The following is a 21,125-nucleotide window of genomic DNA, read 5'->3' as shown; positions in this document are numbered from 1 at the left end:
TGCAGGGCAGGTGGATGCAAGTTGAAGTGGGTTTTTAAAACCTACTGGCGGGACTGGTTGCAGGTCTATGCAATTTGTATTATGGATAATTTGTTTACAGTTTCTGTCTTCTGTTTTAAGTTTATACCGAATAAAATCTTGTTTACTATTTCTATTTTCTGTTTTCAATTTATTTAGAAAAAATCTTGTTTACTGTTTTTGAACAAATAATACCATCATTTAGAAAGAATCTTGTTTACGTTTTTGAACACATAATACCATCATTTAGAAAAAATCTTGTTTACTGTTTTCAACTCATGCATGTAGGTAATTCTCATTGCAAAATTGCTAGACAAAGCCACCCTACCGTTCAAGCTTCAATTGTACAGACAAAAGGTTCAAAGAGGAATTCAAGGAGTGCATCTACTCCATACTACATTCATTTTCTGCTGTGCTAAGTTAGACAATCCATCACGAAGAAACCACTGGAACCTTGGAGTGTATGCAACAAACTGCAAGGTTCCTGGAAGACAAAAAACAGCTATATAGCTCGAGGGGTTTCTTCTGTTGAAGCCTTGCTATGCAGGGGCAAATGATTAATGAACAATCATTGCTAGTCCAGTAAGCTTTACTTATTTGACCCAAAATCACCAGGAACAAACACGGGAAGTTGATGGGAGGCTGCATCCCTTCTGAACCTGGATTCGCGAGGTAAATTAAATGGCAGCCTTTCTTGGCTCTCTCTGGAACCAGAGCCACTCTCATTTCTCAGCCCATCCTTAATTGGACCACGCAAAAGTGGACCACCAAAGAATATGGACTCTCCAGTATACATAAGCTTTTCTGACTGCTCGACTGGAGGTTTCGCAGGAGGCTGTGAAGGTTCTTGAGGGACAGGGACTGGCCTCTTGTCATTGCTAGCAGATGCAGCATTTGGATTTGATGATCCTCCTTGCATAGGCAGCCTTGTACGAGCATCTGAAGCTGATACCGGAACAGACACATACCTTCCAGCTTCTTGGTCCCAAACAACAGATGTTCGTTTAACGTCTCTGAGCAGAGAAGCTGCTGGGGCAGCAGCTGAAAGCAATAACGGATCGGTGGTACTATTCCTCTGCATGATTTTCTCATCAAATTCCGAAGAATGTAAGATGTGATGGTTATTATTAGGTGGTGCAGCCCGAGATTTTCGAGCCCTCTCTGGGACAATGCCGGCATTGAGATGGCCTAAACTGTGAGCTTGTGGGAGAGGGCTTAGTGTGACTGACTCATGCACATGGCTGGGACTGCTAAAGCTACTGACACTGTGAGTTCCAGTTTCATACTCATCTCGGCTACCTTGACTAGGAGCAAGTGAATTCCTTAATTCATTTCTCATATCTCTATTTCCTCCGGTATCAGCACTGATACTGCTTCTGACACTCATATTCTCACTGGAACTTAATTCAGTATCAAAACGACGGTTATCAACAGGACGTAGAACAGATGAGGATGCTCTAGCTTTTGCTGCGGCTCTCATTGCTTCACTGGAATCCAATTTGGCAAGTTTCCATGCACTGATCTTAACAGGGCGCTTAGGTCCCTTGTTTCCCTTTTCAACAAACCCAGCTGCATCTGGATCAACGGTTGATGGGATCATTCCAGGCTCTAACTGAGGTGCTACTTCTTCCTGGTGAAATGCAGGGTGACAATTCAGAACATCAGAGTTTAATTGGAGATAACAGTTAAGTATTGAATAACTTGCAGCTATAGAAACAAGGGAAAATTTTCAAGATTAGAACACAAACATGGAGTAATTGCAAGCAATTTGTCTAGTGAGGTACTTATCCAACTCTTTTAAGAAAAATCAACTGCAAACTAGCAACAGAATTTGAGTTATAGCATCATCGTTTGATAATGATTAGCAGCTCTGAGAAATACGTGACTCACGGTGCATATTTTTTCAGTGTTGTTCAGCTGCAGCATGGCTCTCTCTCTTTGCAGTTAGCACCTTCAAACTGGAATCAACTACATTTTTCTTAGTTTTCTTGGTCTACCAGCACATTCTAAGGTTCGACTCTTTTGCTGTACTACCTCTTGTATCGACGGCGAAATAGTCTGGGAGACCCTTATACTTGTATCAGTTTGTATTCTGAACCCTTCTACTTACCCCTTTATCATCTGGACCCCGACCATTGACCAAGCTTATGTGTCTTTAAGATGGCTGAGTTGGCGAAGGTGTGTGACTTCACGCACCTTAAGGCGAGTGAATAACTTTTTTAGGTTAAAAAAATATTAAAATTATTAAAAGAAATATTTTTTAAAAAAAAACAATTAATTAAAAAGTCATTTCTTCTTCTCCAAAGCTTTAATTGCTTTCCACCTCTGGCAACTTCACTGAACTTTGTAAGTAGATCTTCGAAGAATCAGAAGGGAATGCTTAACATGCCGATCTCAAATTTCAATACCTGCATTAACACTAGCTCAGCTTCCAGAAAATCCTTTGTTGTAAAATGCTGCTCTTTAATGGTGTCGTCAGCCAGAGACTTGAAGGATTAGACACTTAGAGAAGGAGAATCGTGTATTTTGCTTGAGATCCATATTGCAACAAGCGCAAATAGCTGCAAATTGTTTTCTCTCAGAGGCCATAAGAGCCAGCTCTTAGCATCTTTAATTCCTTCTCCGGTAAGAGATGGGTAGAATCACGGAGGGTGAAAGCGGACCAGCGCTCGCAGGAGACCACTGAATCGCATTGGCGTGAGAGAGAAGCGGCGCAGGTGGTGCATGCCACCACTGTTTCGCAGTAGAGTGTGAGAGAGAGGCGACACTGGCAAGTGGATAGGAGAACGAGGTGGGTGAGGGTGCATTCATGGCGGTAAAGAGGTTTTTCGGCCAGATCTGGTGATGCGGTGGCTTAGGTTGTTTTTGTGGAGGTTGGAGGAGGAAAGAAAATTTTTGATGGTGTGCGGCGGAGACGAAGATGGGTGAGGGAGAAAGTATATGTGATTTCGCTGGCAAAAATGGCGATGACAGCGGCGATGGCTTTCTCCAGTCGATTTTGGTCGTGAAACAGTGAAAATAGGGAGAATTGGATGTATGCAATTTCACTTTTAAAAATGCCAAAAATAAATTAAAATTTTATTATTTTACATTTTATTAAATAATTTTGGTTAAAATTTTAAAAAATAGTTATGAAATAATTATGATGTGGCATTAATATATCTGACGTGGATATGACATGTCAATTATATAAAGGAGAGTGAGCTACACACATGGTTGGAGGGGCTTAAAAGTCCCATTTTAATTGAGTTTGAGGGTCCAGATGACAAAGGGGTAAGTAGAAGGGTTCAGAATACAAACTAATACAAGTACAAGGGTCCACAAGACCATTTTGCCTGTATAGATAGCCCCATTTGGTTATATGCACTTTAGTTTTGACTACCGCTTCAGATTGTTGACTTTTCCTTAATTATCCAATCTTTTTATACATACGATGTTTCTACTACCAAGAATAATTTTGGTTTCATGTCATGAGGATATCAAATTTGAGAAGCATAAACCTTGAGCATTGGGGCTTCTTGGCTCAAGACTGAAGAGGTTCACACTCAATTCATTACATGATGAGTGAAAGAAGAGCATCATTCGGAGAATGCGCAAGACTAATGACGTGTGACTGAATTATTTCTCAAGCCCCCTTTACAATGTAAATATCTATTTTAGCGATGTGGGACACCAAACTGCATTACATCAGGTATAACTGTTTAGCCTTAACCATTTAGCTATCTATCATATGCATTAGAAGTATACTTTGAATAAACAACAATACAACTTCTTTTCTCTTCTTGGGTAAGGCTAACAATACATGTTCTTAGTAACATATTTTGAAACAAGCCATGCAAGAAGTTTAGACATCAAGAGTAGTAACTAATAAGTAATACATATTTCTTTTTTTTTTGAAATAATAAGTAATACATATTTCTTAAATGTATGGAACACAGAAAGTCTAAAAGCAACAGTGATGATCAACAAAATCCATCACCCATCTAAAATGGATAGTGAAATGGCAATCAAGCACCAACTACTGCACCTGTGTTTCAAGTTGAGTAGAGGCCTCGGAAGCCAAATTATTGGCTATTTATGTTTGACACCTGCCCTCTCCCGTGTAATTGGGGAGAAGTTGACGATGATGGGAGCTTGAAGTAGTAGTGGGGATGTAGTGGCTTTTGAAACACTGTATACGGAACTGGGAGACAAGAGTGCAGATAAGAAGTTGTACAGGCTCACGAAGGTGAGGAGAGGAAGGACCAACACTTGGATCAAGTGAAGTGCATCAAGGATGAACTATGAAGAAGGCAAGATGTTAGTGGAGGAGACCCTCATTAAGCAAAGACATTGTTTTGGGTGATTTGGAGCACTCTGAGAGACATCAGAGACTTCAGGTTTTGCAGGCGTTAGGGTTGAGGAAGTGAAGCGTGCTATTAGTAGGATGAGCAGGGAAAAAAGTGTCAGGTTGAGTAGATGAGATCCCAGTGGAGTTTTGGAAGAGCACAAATAGAACAGGTTTGGAGTGGCTGACTGACTTGTTCAATGTCATTTTTAAGACGGCTAAGATGCCCAAGGAATGGAGGTGGAGTACAATGGTTCCATTGTACAAGAACAAGGTGATATACAAAATTCCAACAACTAGAGGGATATTAAGTTATTAAGCCACACTATGAAAGTTTGGGACAGAGTAGTGGAGATGAGAGTGAGAAGGGGTGAGTCTACTTCCGAGAATCAATTTGGGTTCAGGCCAGGGTAATTGACCACAAAAGCCATCCATCTGGTGAGAAGACTGATGGAAAAATATCGGGAAAGGACGAGGGATTTGCATATGGTGTTCATTGACCTTGAGAAAGCCCATGATAAAGTCTCAAAGGAAGTCTTGTGGCGATGTCTAGGGGTGAGAGGTGTACTAGTGGCTTATATTAAGGTGACAAAGGACATGTACAAAAGAGCTAAAACGCAAGTAAGAACGATGGGAGGAGACTCAGAGCACTTCCATTGTGGAGATAGAATTACACCAGTGGTCAACTCTTAGTCCGTTTCTATTTGCCATGGCGATGGATGTATTGACGCGAGATATTGAAGATAGGGTGTCGTGGTGTGTGTTATTTTTGGATGACATAGTTCTGATTGATGGGTCATGCAATGGTGTTAATGATAAGTTAGAGGTGTGGACACATACTTTGGAGGGTAAAGGATTAGGTTGCGTCAGACTAAGGCAAAATATGTGGAGTACAAATTGAATGATGCGATGCATGAGGTAGTTATGGAAGTGAGGCTTGACACAAAATATCCCCAAGTGAGATAGATTCAAATATCTTTGGTCTATAATTCAGGGGAGTGATGACATCAACAATGATATTAGACATTGTATTAGTGCAGCATGGATGAAGTGGAGGTTTGCCACTGGAGTCTTGTGTGATAAAAAGGTACCGCCGAAAATCAAGGTAAATTTTATCGAGTGGTGATTCATCCGACATTGTTGTATGGAACTAAGTGTTGGCCAGTCAAAAACTCCCACGTCCAAAAGATGCATGTTGCGGAGATGAGGATGCTGAGGTGGATATGTGGTCATACTAAGAGCAATAAGATTAGAAATGACAATCTCCAAGATAAGGTGGGAGTGGCTTTCGTGGTGGACAAGATGAGGAAAGTGAGACTGAGATGGTTTGGACCTATGAGGAGGAGATGCATAGACACACTAAGGAGGAGGTGCGAGAGGTTGCTGATAGAGAGTACGAGGAGAGGCAGAGGTAGGTCGAAGAAGTATTGGGGAGACCTGATAAGACAGGTTATGACGCAACTTCAGATTACCAAGGATATGACCCTAGATAAGAGGGGGTGGAGGGCACGTATTAGGGTAGAAGGTTATAGGTAGTGTAGTGTTGTCTTGCTTAGGATGGCTGGTGTTTGCGATGGTATTAGTTGTATCATAGTAGTTCTTGTTTTTTTCTATTTTAATTTTATCATTGTTTATTATTGTCTTTTAAATAATCTGTCCTAGTATGTTGGTTACGGTGTTTCGACTATCACATGATTTATTGTTGTCTTGGCTCCTCTCTAGTAGATGCTTGCATTGTTCCCTTGTTATTTGCTATATTCTCTTCATTTCTCCTTCTTTATACCGGAATTTGGTGCATTTGAGCCGAGGATCTTTCGGAAACGGCATCTCTACCTCCATGAGGTAGTGGTAAGGTCTATGTACATTCTACCCTCCCAGACCTCAGTTGTGGGATTTCACTAGGTATGTTGTTGTTGTTGTTGTTGTTTGATGTGGCAACGCTACAACAAAGTAATGTGAACATGGAAATCATTAATAGATGGGTAGGTAAATGGTGGAGCAACAAAAATATTAGGCGGAATGACCTAAGAGACCTCTGTACTTGGCTTCGTTTGTCACTTGGACCCTTCTACCCACAATTTTGCCAACGGAACACGTGTAATTTTAAACCCACCTGACCATATGTGTATCTCAATCGCACTAATGTATATAACACATCACTATCCAAATCAGATAAAATTGTCACATCATATATAAACCATCACATTGGTTTTATCATTACAAATTCTATTTTCTAAAAAAAGAAAATCTCAAAATCATCTCCAAAAATAGCATGTTCATGGTGACTCTCTTCCCTTCCTTACTTGACTTCTTCCATTAACTAGAATAATTTGTAGTCTTTCCAAAACTTCCATTTTATCTTCTCTTCTAAGCATTTTCATCTATTTTGCTATTTAGATATTATCTTCGCTTCTTCTACCCCCCCCCCCCCCTTTCTTTCGTTGTAATTTTCTGTGTTGAAGAGGAAATTAAAGACAACCCAAGTCTTGTTAAAGTATTTTACTATAAATTTTGTTATTTAATGGTAGTGAGAAAGTGACTAAAATGGAGGATGAGAGAAAGAATAGAAGGGCGCTAGAAGATGGGTCACTACAGTGAAAATCATCTAAAATGCTATAGATAAAATTGCGTTCAATTTTTATTTTTATTTTTTTAGAATGGTAACTTTTTCTTCTATTTATCCACAGGTATACTACATCAAAGTAGCACCTCTTCCAAAAGTATTACAAACTAGACTGACTCCATCTGTGCTTTTTGTCACAAATAGTCTAAAACATCAAAAAGTTCTTCTGCCTGTACTAAGACTTTCTGTTTACACCAAAAATAATAAAGAAGTTATACAATTCATCTTGAAATTCTGCACATTGTTCTTCTTGCCTTCAATTTTGAAAACATTAGAAATATGTTTTTCAAAGACCTATCTAAATTCGGCCTCCATTTCACAAACAAGAACCTCCCACTCTTTTGCCCTTTTTCTTCTGCCCAAATCTGTATAAACAGCCTTCTCCCCAATCATTCTAGAACTCTCAAATAACCAATTTTGAATTCAAACGTCACAATCAAAGAGAAATAGGTAGACAAATAATACAATGAGTGAAGAAGAAATAAAGAGGCTACGAGGTGTTGTGAATGATTGTGTGAGCAAACATATGTACTCTTTGGCCATTTTCTTTGTTGATAAGGAAGTAGAAATTACCTCCGACACAATTAAAATGACAGGCACAATATGGGAAGAGGTAGAAGAAATGTGGGGGTGGATTAGGGGATATGGTGAAGAGGAAGGGTCGAGGGAAGGGGTGGGGGTGGGATGATTCAAGATGGGAAGATTATGAGGAAGAAGAAGTTATGGAGATGGGGAATTCTTTTTTCTTTTTAATTGTTATATATTTTTTTTAGTTTTAATATCTTTTAAAATTAAAATTATTGTCTTCACTTGCTTTTAAATGCGTGTAACCATGCATTTCATCCGATTCAGCAAAATAAACGTCACATACGCTCGGTCAATGGTCAGAGCAGTTTAAAATAACACATTTTAATAACTTAAAGTTATTTCAATAGATTGACATAATTTTTCTACTGCGTGTACATTCCGATAATGATGGTGTTTTTCTAAATCAAACATTGTTTGGTTGGCAAAGTCAGGAGTCGAAGCCAAGTACAGGGGTATCCCAGGTCATTCCGCCAAAATAATAAAATTGATTGAAATTGTCTCTCAATATTTTTATTAAGCATATCTTTAAGTAGCCAACTAAATCCTTCTCTCAAAAAAAAAAAAAAACATAGCCAACTTAAAATCATAATATATGGAAAATTTGCATAACAAGAATTCAAAGGCGAAATGGTCTGATGGACCCTTGTACTTGTATGTGTTTGTATTTCAGACTCTTCTACTTAATCATTTGTCAACTGAACCCTTAAACTCAACTAAAATAAGACTTTTAAACCCCTCCAACCATGTGTATAGCTCACTCTCCCTTACATAAATGACATGTCAAATCCACATCAGATATATTAATGCCATGTCATAATTATCTCAAATTTATTTTTAAATTATTAACCAAAAATGTTACTCCATAAAAGAGATAAAAATAAGAACTTTTCGATTTAAAAAATAAAATAAAATAGTGTTATCTTTCACCATTCCTCCGCCTCCCTCAACTCACAACCACCATTAACGCCATCTCTATTCCCCTAATTCCTTTCTTCTTCGAAAAATGAAAATGAATATCAGAAAACCACAAGTTGGGGGTTTCTTGGTAGGTAGCATTTGACTAACTAACATGAACCGACAACATTTTCTTAATGTTGGGTTGTGGCTGATTTTTGAGTCTCAAAGAACAAGACCACACAGTCAAAACTCATACCCAGAGTTCAACAGTAAAAAAAAATCTATTTACTCTCTTCTCAATTTCTCTTAATCATCCGTCACTTAAAACAATAAATAACCAACCACCATGGAAGATTCATAGTTATCGGAGCGAAATCGCTCAATTTCTGTTCATCGTCATCACTCAAATCACCAAATAACCACCATTGAAGATCCATAGCTACCGGAGCGAAATCCCCATTGAATGCTTCCTTGTTCAACATTCGAAACTTACATCGCTAAAACTCACAAAAAACACCCAATTGAGATTTAAACCTTCATGCTCTACCTTTTCTGCACTAATTACTAGTTATGTGTTAGTGCATGAGTAGGGTTGTTGATGTCTTTGATGAAATGTCCAAAGCAGGTGTAAAACCAAATGAGGTTGTTTATGATACTTTAATTGATGGGTTTGCTGAAGCTAGTAAATTTGATAGTGGCTAGGGTTTTGGGGACAACAATGGAAGGAGGAGTTGGGAACTTTATTTTTTTTCTTTTCTTTTTTATTATTTAATATTTTCTAAAGTGAATTCAGTGCTCTCACTCGCCTTTTAAAGTGTGATAGCACGCGCTATAATGAGTTGGCAAAAAAAATGCCACATAAGCTCGATCAATGGTTAGAAGGGTTTAAAAGTTTCATTTTGATTGAGTTTAAGGGTTCAGTTGACAAAAGATTAAGTAGAAGAGTCTAGAATACAAACTCATACAAGTACAAGGGTCCTTCAGACCATTTCGCCGAATTCAAATTCAAAAGAACTATCTTAACAAACTACTCCATCCAATAGAAATTTAAAATTTTAAAAGAGACAAGCATAAAAAACACACCTAAACTATCTCCTTTTTTTGAGTTTCATACCTAAACTATTACTTATTAGTTTTAGAACACCTCAGTGGTGTGTGAAATACACTCTCTTTTATTTGAAAAAACCTTGCACATAGATAAAATATTCCACCTTGGCAAAAAATAAATAATAACTATTAGCATTAATTAAAGATTAAAGTATTACTATCCCTAAACACTAATTTTTAAAAAATTAAATTTATTTTTTCTTACCCACTCTACCACCTCCTCCCAGGTATCCCCCCTCCCCCCTTGACAATCTCTCAGTCCTTTTATTTTTTTAAATTTCATTTATAAAATAATTTTAAAAAATTCATACTTCACCCCCTCCCCCCCCCCAAACCCCAAACCACCCACTCAATCCCAAAAAAAAAGTTGATATTATTTTATTTTGAAAAAAAATAATTCTACCCCACCCTATATAATATAACCTTTGCTCCTAATTTATTTACATTTTCCTCGTTTTGTGTTAGATATGTACATATAGTTTTAGGAATTATTTTATATATATATATATTTGGACCCGCCCTTTGGACCAATCACAGCCTTCTAAACTCGGTGGAGAATGGACCTTCCCTCTACCCTTCTCCCCTTAAATATCAGGCTTCGCTTTGCATGGTGTGGGGCTTGAACCTGCGACCTATGCCACAAACCCTCCACCTTTTGCCACTCAAGCTAGGCCTTGGGGGCTCTTTTTTTATATTTGCGTACCGAATATAACATAAATGAAAACTTTTTTAAAAAAAATTGTGGCAAGTAAAAAATACTTTCCTAAAAATCATCTAACACAAAATGAGAAAAAAAAATTAGAAGCGGAGGGTTAGGTGGGATGGAATATTTTTTAAAAAATAAAATATAATAATATATAAATTATTATTTGAAGGGGGGGGGGGGGGATGACGTAACAAAAACTAAAAACTTTTTTAAAAACAATCTTAAAAAGTGGGGGGGGGGGGGGGGTTACGGTGAGAGGAAGTGGTGGAGTGGGGTAGGAAAAATATTTTACATTTTATTTTATAAAAAAGAATATTCTTTTTTTTTTTGGATAATAGTTGTTTAATCTTTAATTTTAACTAATACTAATAATTTATTTATTTTTTGTCAAGGTAGAATGTTTTGTCCATGTAGAGTGTGATGTGATAAATTTTTTTAAAATAAAAGAGAGTGTAGTACGCACACCCATGAAGAGAGTGTAATAAAAGAGAGGTGTGTTTCTCAAACTAATAAGGGCATCTCCAACCCTACACTCTATTTTACTCTCCAAATATAAAGTTCTCTATTTTTTCAGACAACCAACTCCAACCCAATTCTCTATTTTACTCTCTAAAAAAGAATATTTTTCTCTCTCCTCAATGTTATATTATTATTTCTATTTCATTCTTATTTTCTTATTTCATAATATAAATCATTTATTTCTTTTAAAACTATGTTAAGGAATGATGCGTATCACCGTGGAACACTTATTGTGCTAACTAAAAGACTATATTTGTCTTTATCAAGAACATTGTGCCTCCAACTATTTCTCGAGAAAAACATGTATGAAGACGGTTCCGTTACATAATGTACATTGGTAGAAATATGTTTGAGTTTCTCTTGGAAATTAATATTTGAAGTTAACTACTGAATTGTACATTTGTAGTTACATTGATTTGTTCATGAATGATTTAATTGTTAGTTGAATTTTTAATTTTTAGTTAAGAGAATGCCCATATATATATAAAAAAAAAATTATTTATTTTTAAATAAAAGTTCGGTTTTTCGGTGCACCGAAGTTTTGAGACCCTTACACTGAACACCGAACCGAAGAACCGAACTTCCGAAAAAATAACACCGACACCGAACCGAAAAACCGAATAACCAAACCGAAGAACCGAATTAGTTCGGTTCAGTTTTTCGATTTTCCGGTATTTATGCCCACCTCCAATATCATGTAGCACTTCCTTTCTCCAAAAACGTGATGGTCCTGCAATAATTGCAAAACTCCGAATGCACGTTCAACATCTTTTCGACATGATTCTTGTTTCATCACGAATTAATTATTATCTTACGTATTGTATTTTATTTTGTATTTAAATTATTATGTTATGTATTGTATTGTTATCTTGTATTTAAATTAAAATTTTCATCTTACCATTTTAATTTTGTGTATTCTTTATAATGAAAATTAATTTTATTTTATTATTGATGAAAATTAGAAAAAAAATTAAAATGCTATTAATTTGAAATTAAAGTAGTATATATTAAATAATATATTTTTTAAAATATTATATTAATTACATTTAAAAAGAATTATGAATATTAGATATTTAATTAATAAAATTATATGTAAAATAATATGTTAATTAGAAAGTAATGAAAATAATAATAAAATATTTAAAAAGTGAAATAGAGAGTGTGAATAGTAATTCTCCAAATTTGGAGAACTACTATTCAACTCTCTAAATTTGAAGAATAGAGAGTAATTTGGAGGTGGGTTGGAGTGCCCATTCTCTATTTTACTCTCCAAATATAGAGAATGGAGAGTAAAATAGATATGGATTGGAGATGGTCTAAGTGATAGTTTAGGTATGAAATTCACACTCCCAATAGTTTGGGTATCAAACTCAAAAAAGAAAAAAGATAGTTTAGGTGTGTTTTTGACAGCTATCTCATTTTAAAAAGTAGATTCATTCTAATCCTAAGCAACTTATTATGCTAAAAATAGTATTACTGCAGTAACTAGAAGCAAATTTCAACAGTCTTCACTTGCTTTAGTTACTACAATTCATGAAAATTGCAACTTCTAAATTATTGCTTTAGCGATTGGTGACTTGGTGATGAATATTTTTATCATTTTTTAAACTTGCACATTTTTTTTACACTCGATCCTGCTTTTCTTCTTTCCTTTTCTTCTTTTGGCTTTGTGTTTAGAAAACACCCTCAATAACTTTATCTTGTCTGTAAGCTTTTTTGAAAATGCTTTAATGTGGACAATGATAGGATTTTTTTTTTTTTGAAACTAGTAAGGTTGTATTCTTCAGCATTAAGAGCATGCTGGCCACCTCCAAAAAGGAATATTATCAATTACAAGTCTCCTATTAAGTCTAATATCTGATCTGTATCTACTATACACAATTGTTTACACCAAAAAGTAAGAACACAATGCAATTCCATTTCACTTTTTAATATGGAATTGGACCTATCTTCAAAACATCTATCATTTCTTTCCAACCATATTGACCACCATATGCATGATGCAACTAATCTCCATCATTTCTTTTAACTCTTACTACCTCCCCTCCTAATCCAGCAACTCAATAGAACCGATGTGTGCTCTGGCACGGTCCAGCTGTAACCTGTTATGTTGAGGAAGAGATTCCACAACTGAGTAGTGAAGCTGCAATGTAGGAAGAGATTCTCGTTTGTCTCCCATGTAATATTACACAGAAAGCACCTGGAACTAGCTGTCTCCCTTTCTTCTGCAGAACTTCTTGAGTTAGATGTGCCCTCTTAATCACTAGCCAAGTAAAATATTTTACCTTGGTGGGATACCCTCCCCCCTACCAGTTGTAAGCCTCTCTTGTATGCACTGCCTACATAGAAGTTCCCATCTTTGATGTGTATCCACAGCACCCAATCTGCCTCTGTTGTGACAATGTTGCTTCCTCCTAGCTTTCCAAGTAATGAGGCCATTCTGTAAAGATCCCAATCATTATCAATTCTTCGGAAGGAAATGTCCGAAGTCTGTACTGAACAGCACTCACTTACTCTAGCCTCTGTGTTTCCACAGATCTGAAAAGGATCTGGTAATTGTTCCTGTGGTGATTGATCAATCCATCCATCATGCCAGAATTTTGTCTTATTTGTGTATCTTAAAGCTAAGATTGGCTTCCACCAATGGCCATAAGTTTCTGATTGTTCTCCAAAAGGATCCGATATAATGTTGGAACACCATGGATTAAGTTCACCAAACTTTGTCACAATTACTTTTCTCCATAGATCTCTTTCCTCTTTAGTGTATCTCCATTGCCACTTCATAAGTAAGTTCTCATTCAGCAATCTGAGATTTCTAACCTCCAATACCCCTCTTCCTTTATTCAGCATTACTATTTTCCTGTTAACAAGACAGTAACCCTTCCCTTTTTTGTTTCCATGCCAAAGAAAATCTCTTCTAAGCTTATCAAGTTTCTTCACGACTTTTGATGGAATTGGGAATAGGGACATCATATAAGTGGGTAATGCATCTAGGACAGAATAGATTAGGATCTGTCTACCACTTAAGGACAAGTATTGAGCCTTCCATCAGTCTAATGCAAAAAAACCAATAGGTTCTCCATTCACAAACATAGAGAACCTAACTGTTTTAATGTTGTATTCTATCTACTTCACCCATTTATCTCCAAAACCCATTTTCCTGGAAAACCGTGGTGTCCGAGTCAGCTTTCGCGCACCTCAACTAGGACAGATGGTAACTTAGTCCACCAAGGCTAGGACAGATAGGAAGAACCACCTAGTGTTTTTTGGTATCCACTAAGTTTTGAACCTGAGACCTCAGGGTTCTCAACCACTTCATTGACCACTAGGCCACCCCCTTGGGTGCCTCAAAATATTCAGTAAGAAATCCCAATTAACATGATCATAAGCTTTCTGAATATCCAACTTACACATTATGCCTGGGACCTGACTTTTCAATCTTGAGTCATCGCAATCACTGGCTATGAGTGTTGCATCCATTATTTGTCTACCCTTAATGAATGTCATCTAATGTTTGTTGACCGATTTTTCTATTACTTTCTTTAGCCTCTCTGCCAATAATCTGGCAATAATTTATGTGGCACACTTTCCTTTGTAACCGGTCACAAAAAAATGTCACCTTTCTTTAATTAAAAAGAATTTAACTTTAAAGTGATTGAAAGTACTTCAATGAACATACAAGACCATTAAGATCAATGAAAGTTCTGATACCACCATTGGTTTTTAAAAAGATGGCAGAGTAACAAAAAATTAACAAACATTGAAATTGTCTCACAATATCTTTATTAAGAGAAGGACTGTACGAGGGCTTTAATAGCCAACTTAAAATCATAATATGCAGAAAATCTGCATAACAAGAATTCAAAAGAACTAACATGTCTCAACAAACTAATCTATCCAATAGAAATTTAAAATTCAAAAAAGTAGATGCATTCTTATCCTAATGAACTTATTATGCTAAAAAAAATATTACTGCAGTAAGTGGAAACAAATTTCAACTAGATGCATTCTTATCCTAATCAAGTAGATGCTCACTATTGAAATTCATGAAACTTTGGAGTTTCAAAAGCTAAAATATAATAACTTAATTTCTCTAGGTATAATAATGATAAAATGAATGTTTGGGGCAGCAGCATTGGAAGTTGTGAGACAGCGAAGCGACTAGCAACTTTTTATATATCATAGCATCATACCAACAAGAAAATGGAATGGAAAGATTTTGTATCAACAAAGCATACGTTCAGCATGATGTAATTTTGATCAAAAAAAGTAAATTGAACCTTCCTTTTTTATAAGCCTCAATTTTTTTGTCACACATTCAGGTCAAGGCAGGGTGATACCTAAATTAAAACTACTCAACGAAAAACTTAGCTTCAAAGTATTTAGTGATACTAAATATAAATTTTAACTTAAAATTATATATTTTATCTTACGGACATACTTGCCATTCATCTGGCCCAAGGTTCACTGTTAGATATCATTGTACAAGACTGGAACAAAGGTTTCAAAACGGAAAACATAAGAAGGATAAATCATCCTCTCTGCCTACAAACAGGGACTTGGAAGTTTTCAGTACTTAACTTCTCTAGTTGCAACAAATACCTGATAATCAACAAACACCCTAGGAGGGGTGCACCATGCTCCTTTGTATTGAAGTCCCAAAGAACTGCCACCACTGAAGCCAGTTGTAGCTGATCCTGATGGAGAGTATACAATGTTAGGCTGTTCTTCATCTACAGATTCTCCCCCAGGTGCCTCACTCATGGCTCTCATAGCAACTACGTACTCATACGTTGTAATGCCCTGATAGGAAGGTGATTTTGAGAAAGAATCAGAATAATTTTTCAGGTAGCTTCTAGTTATGAATCACCCAACTGAGATCTCCCAAACTCAGTTTCCTCTTTAATATATGCACCAGTTATGGTAAAAACTCTAGACATTTTTAAAGCAAAATCTCAAACTTGACAATTGTCTCAGAAACTTCAAGTTCCAACTCATAATAGAAAGAGAAAACCATAACAATCTACCTTTCTTATCAGTATCATGTGGAAAAAGAAAAGCTCTCCTAAGGGAACACAGGCTAGCAAAGAAACGGCAGTACATACGGCCTGCATACAGTCAATATGCGTCACCATTATGAACAGCATTCTATTTCATCAACCAGTAAGAATAGTAAACTCAGTGCAAGTTGTAGCTCAAGTAAAAATTACCACAACAGTTGCAAATGGGGCCAGTGAGAAACCATTCCCTAGTCTATCAACTATTTCAGCCTCCATGTTCTTTTTGTTCACAAAGCATCGTACCAGAACAGCAATTCCAACTCCAGCTTCAGTAAGAAGCTGCAAAAGAGTGTGTGAATGATTCACTGATAAAAACACAATCATTTCATTGCTAAACAAACATTTCCCTCGAACATACCCAGACCAAGCTGGTAGCCATCAGTGATATAAAGGTAATATAGTTCTTCCTCCCAACACAGTTGTTGAGCCACTGCCAGTTTGATAAATGTGGTTAGCTCCATAACAGAAATCAGAACAAGAAGTACCATAGATGACTGAGATGTATACCCGACAATGATGATCAAATCCATCAACACATTTATCACAGCTTCGACAATGTTTACTGAATTTGCGCACCTGCACCACACCAAGCAGTCAGTATATAGATGACCATGCCTAATGTGCACAAGCACAAATATAAGGTGGTCATAATGATTATACATGTCCCATGATGAGGAATCTGCACTAAGTCACATGTCTAAGCAACAAAACTAGGAAAGAAACAGGAGCATAAAATGACTATCTGCTGTTGATTTTGTCTGGCATTCACATGGACATACATACCTCATCCATTTCTATAAACTACCAAATCTCTCAATTTGTACATTATTGAATAATTTGTTCAGCAGATCATGTTGTCAAATAGTCTATGAAGAATTGAAAGTCAAGAGAATGGACGAAATTATATACTAAAATGTACTTCAAAACACGTAGGCTAAGTAATATAATGAACTTATTGTGCAAAATAATCACTTACCTTACTATGCATAGAGAATTAATAGTTTACAATCAAGTAGAATAAGATTCCTACCAGAGGAGCCCCTCTTGCATATTGTCAATAATAAGAGACAAATTCCCTATTCTTTTCTCTATTTTCACAGTTTGATTCTCGAAAGAAAGACAGCTCCCAGTGCAAATTCTGACTTGAAATCCTCATTAAATGTCTTTCTTTTGATTGGTGAAGGCATACTATTAAGTTTTCACAGAAAGACAGTCACATTACAACAATGTAATGACCTCAAAAAAAATCTATCATGGTCCCTGTGTCATTTGAATTGCCATGTTACACCAAGAAAAGGGAAAAAAACAGTAAAGAAACTAGTGACTGATTCCTTTTTGCTTTCAAAAATTCCTGTGTTCCTTTCCTTCCAGATTTACCCCCATATGACTGAGGGCAGTGCATTCCAATTTTTCAGTTTTTCCTTTCCCAGTACTTCATCTGCCAGCTTTGCAGTAGTTCCTTAGTTGTCTTAGGCATTTCCCAGGCGTCACTGAATGTCATTGTCAATAATATATTAAGTTGCACACATAAATATTGTTTTCCAATGGATTACATTGATATTGAGATATCTCTATAGCATTGTGTCAACATATTTGGTCCACAATATTAAGGTTGATTTCAATCTTATGTTGTTATTCATGTGAATTGCTAAACTGCACATCCAAGACTTTATGGGCTGAAGGAAATGTCTGCTCTTTTGGCTTATGAAACACCTCAAGACACTAAGAGCACTTACCAAGCATAACTTTCACAACTTCGGTATAATACAAGCTTCAAACTATGCCATCACAAATGGTGAAAAGCACATGATAAAAATTGTCAAAAAAAAATTAATAGATTAGCTACCTCAGCATTGCACAATGTGCAAAACAGAGCATCTTCACCTGTCCCTTCCTCCTCAGCAGCTCCATCCTTTTTGCGGCAATCCTTGTGTACAAATAAAAAGCAAAACACTCCTCCAATTTTACAACAAGAGGAATTTCTGGTCAAAGAAACCACTTCGTTATCTAGTCTCCCTGCTTCTTGTTGACCTTTCTTGATGGATTTAGCAGCAGCAATGGAAGTTCTTGAAGCTGATGACAGAGAAGAACGTCCATCATTACTAAGTTCATCAAATTTTCCAGACCGATTTCTCGCAGACAATCCATGCTTTGAATTGGTATCATTCATTCTTCCAGAATCAAATTTAGACATTATGCCTGGATCTGCAGGATTGATTGCAGTACTCCGAACATAAAGAACAAAGACAAGCAATGCCTGCAATATGACATAAAGAGGCACTTCAACTTCAAGTAACCTTCATTAGAAAAATATACAAAATAATAGTTCCTCAGTTCCATCTTTTTATGGCTATTTGACGGGATATGGAGATTAAGAAGCTAATTTGATTTATAATATGGTAGTAATAGATTTACTTTTTTTATCAGAGTTCCTTCATTTTCTTTTTAAAAGATTATATGATTTTAAAAGCATCATATGATGAGTCATTTGAATTTGTCCCATAGTTAAATAGTTTTACCTTGGGTATGTTGTTGGTGTTGTAGCCAAATATTTTGGGGATGTCCAAAAACAGAGAGTTCGTCACATAGATTAGGACAAAGATAGCATGCTAAAATAATCAATCAAGATGGAGAGACATGTAATAGAATCATAGAAATTTCTCCACAGCACATACAGATATATTACTCCAATTCACATACCACTGGAGAATAAACTGCCATAGAAGCATACTCCCAAAAGCGTCCTCCGAGGAAAGGTGAGAAGAAAGCATAAAATGCAACCGCTAACAAGCAAAATACAGTTATAGCAACAACCTACACAAAGAGTCCAAGATTTAGTCCACATATTGAATAGGCACACAACCGAAACATTTAACACAAAAAGACCGAGTTATCTAAAATAGACTTAGAAAGGGTAATGACCCCACCAGGGGCGGAGCTAGCATAGAGTTAGGGGTTCATCCGAACCCCCTTCGGCGGAAAATATTACTATTTATACATGGTTAACATTATTTTTTATGTATATACAGTAGATGTCGAACCCCCTTCGATTAGTTCGTGGTTTACTTCTTCAGATTTTGAACCCCCTTATTAAAAATCCTAGCTCCGCCACTGGCCCCCACCACCCAGCCACCCACCTATAGAATGGCCATATCCAATACATTCTGATAGCAAATCATTGAACATGTAGAATGGTTGCAAAAGAAATAAAAACTGAGCTCGGTAAAATAAATTACCAAGCAATGTCAGGATTATATGGCTAAAGAATATTCCATTATTGTCACAAGTTTAGTCAATGACTAGAAACATGATGCATTTGTCTTTCTACTTCCAGAACACTAAGTACTTAGAGGTTATCCATAACAAATATCGACCATTTCCCTTCATTTCAGTATTTTTAATTGATATTCCTTCATTTAGGTATTCCTAACTCATGTATTTTAATTCCTAACTGCCGGGAAATGGGGATTAACCTATCCAAAAAAAAATGAAAATCATTTGTGCTACTAAGGGATCACCAAATTTGACAACCTATCCTTCCCTCTCTTCTTTATAGGGAAACTTTGCAAAATTTTGAAAAGGGAACCAAGTTTCATAATACAAATCCCTAGTTGTTATCAATTTGAACAGCAATAACTTTTTGATCCATACAAACTCATCTACGATTTGCATTTATCTTACATGATATCTATGCAAGTTTTTAACCATTGACAACTTAGTTGCCTTAACCTACCCTTGTTTTTCCTCCCTTCTTGATAAACACAATTTCATTAATGTACAAAAACAGAAACCACCTTAGAATCATATACCATCTAGTAATAGCTGTGCACAACATAGTTGCTGGACAAGTCTTTAAAACTTAACTACTCAACTAGTTTCAAGAATGAACCATAAGTGTAAGCCACTACTATCAATCAGTAACTTCCATATCCTAGTAGAGCAATCAGAAGGACAAGATTGATAAAATGGGAAAGCAATTGTCAACAGAAATCAGCTGAGAGATAGGAAAAGCACAGTCCAGACCTGAAAGGTATGTGCAGGTAGCTGCCATCCATGTTTCCTCACCATAATTCAAACCCCCAGAAGCTCTTTTTTCACACTTCCACTCAACTCAAACAATTGAACTAATTTTTCACCAATTAACTCACTTCTTTCTCCCCTCCAAATAAACAAATACCAAATCTTGACAACCTTTCTGGTACAAATTTTCAGTGGTTGTTCTTCATAAGCCCTGACATTCTCCAGATTTACAAGGAAAACGGTTCTTTCACAAAAAGGCAACAATGCTTTAAAGATGGGAAAGAAAAGAAAAAGAAACCAAGAAATCTCTCCCCTTTTTCCCACAACACCCAGTAGATAAAACCCACTTTTTTTTCTCCAAACAAGAAGATAAAAACCCTGCTACCCTTCTGGTTCAATTTTGCAGTAGTTGTTCCTGCTCCAAACAAATCAAGAATCTACAAGAGAAAACATTTCTTTTGACATGAGAAAAAGAAAGAAAAAAGAGGGGGAAGAATGTTAGTAGAATACTACTACTAAAACATAGGAAAGAAAGGTAGGATTAGTGAGACAAAAGGGTACAAATCAAGGGACAGAAGAGTTGACTGTAAAGAGCATGTTTTTGGGTTCAACAAAAGAGTGGTTGTGAAGTGATGAAGGGAAGGTGCGGTTTTCTTGGTAGAAAGATAGTGCAAGTATTAATTAGGACTGCCCCCACTGCCTCTTATTCTTCTCTTTTGGTTTTTTCCTTTCAGCTGACCTGACATTCTTGAGAAATTAATTCTTCCAAAAAACAACATTAGGTCAATTTGATCCAAATAAACATGCTTTACTAAAAGGACAAAAGAAATATCTTAGTGACTAGAAGAGAAGTTCTTAACACCGGGTTCCAAAAAAAGTCGTATGTATATTTATTTGGATCATTTTTTTCAAAAGCGTTTTAGGGGGAGTCTCGAGGCGAGATGCATCAATAATGTATGAAAACATACTAGCTGAGGGTAATTATCATGGAGGGTAAGCCTCAATGTTCTGGGCGTACGCTTTAGAGTAGGTCTCAGCGCTTTGAACGTAAGTCCCAAAAATTTCTTCAAATTTACCAAAAATTTGCTTAATAATTTTTTTAATACTTAGATATTCAAAAACTAACTTATAGTATATTCTCAAACCTAAAAAAAAAAAACTAAAAAGTCAAAGATCTCTAAATATTCATCCTAATTTCATACTCCCTCGGTCCCTTTTTACTTGTCATTTTTGACAAATCAAGAAAAGATAATATTTTTT

General features: G+C 36.3%; 1 protein-coding gene across 1 annotated transcript; it reads right to left on the bottom strand.

Moving 5' to 3' along the window:
- Positions 1-279: 279 nt before the first annotated feature.
- On the bottom strand, positions 280-20,509 carry LOC125829153 (probable protein S-acyltransferase 19). The gene is made up of 9 exons (XM_049508405.1): positions 19,869-20,509; positions 18,546-18,659; positions 17,692-18,102; positions 16,353-16,421; positions 16,204-16,275; positions 15,996-16,124; positions 15,813-15,893; positions 15,388-15,588; positions 280-1,648 (listed from the first exon to the last, which is right to left on the bottom strand). Exons 1-9 carry the CDS (start codon positions 19,911-19,913, stop codon positions 608-610), a joined length of 2,163 nt encoding a protein of 720 aa, XP_049364362.1. The 5' UTR covers positions 19,914-20,509; the 3' UTR covers positions 280-607.
- Between the last annotated feature and the right edge of the window lie 616 nt (positions 20,510-21,125).

This window comes from Solanum verrucosum, unplaced genomic scaffold (assembly GCF_900185275.1).
Source record: "Solanum verrucosum unplaced genomic scaffold, falcon-dt-bn FXZP01000152.1, whole genome shotgun sequence".
In the NCBI taxonomy this organism is placed as follows: Eukaryota; Viridiplantae; Streptophyta; class Magnoliopsida; order Solanales; family Solanaceae; genus Solanum; species Solanum verrucosum.
Note: the sequence above shows the minus strand (reverse complement) of the source record. Positions and strands in the feature narration are given on the sequence as shown.

Excerpts from the sequence above, each read along its gene's own strand:
- LOC125829153 (XM_049508405.1), bottom strand. The coding sequence starts at position 19,913 with ATGGTGAGGAAACATGGATGGCAGCTACCTGCACATACCTTTCAG. Across the intron at positions 16,276-16,352 it reads GATTTGATCATCATTGTCGG|TGGCTCAACAACTGTGTTGG; the intron begins GTATACATCTCA and ends TCAAACTGGCAG. Across the intron at positions 1,649-15,387 it reads GGGTGTTTGTTGATTATCAG|GAAGAAGTAGCACCTCAGTT; the intron begins GTATTTGTTGCA and ends GCATTTCACCAG.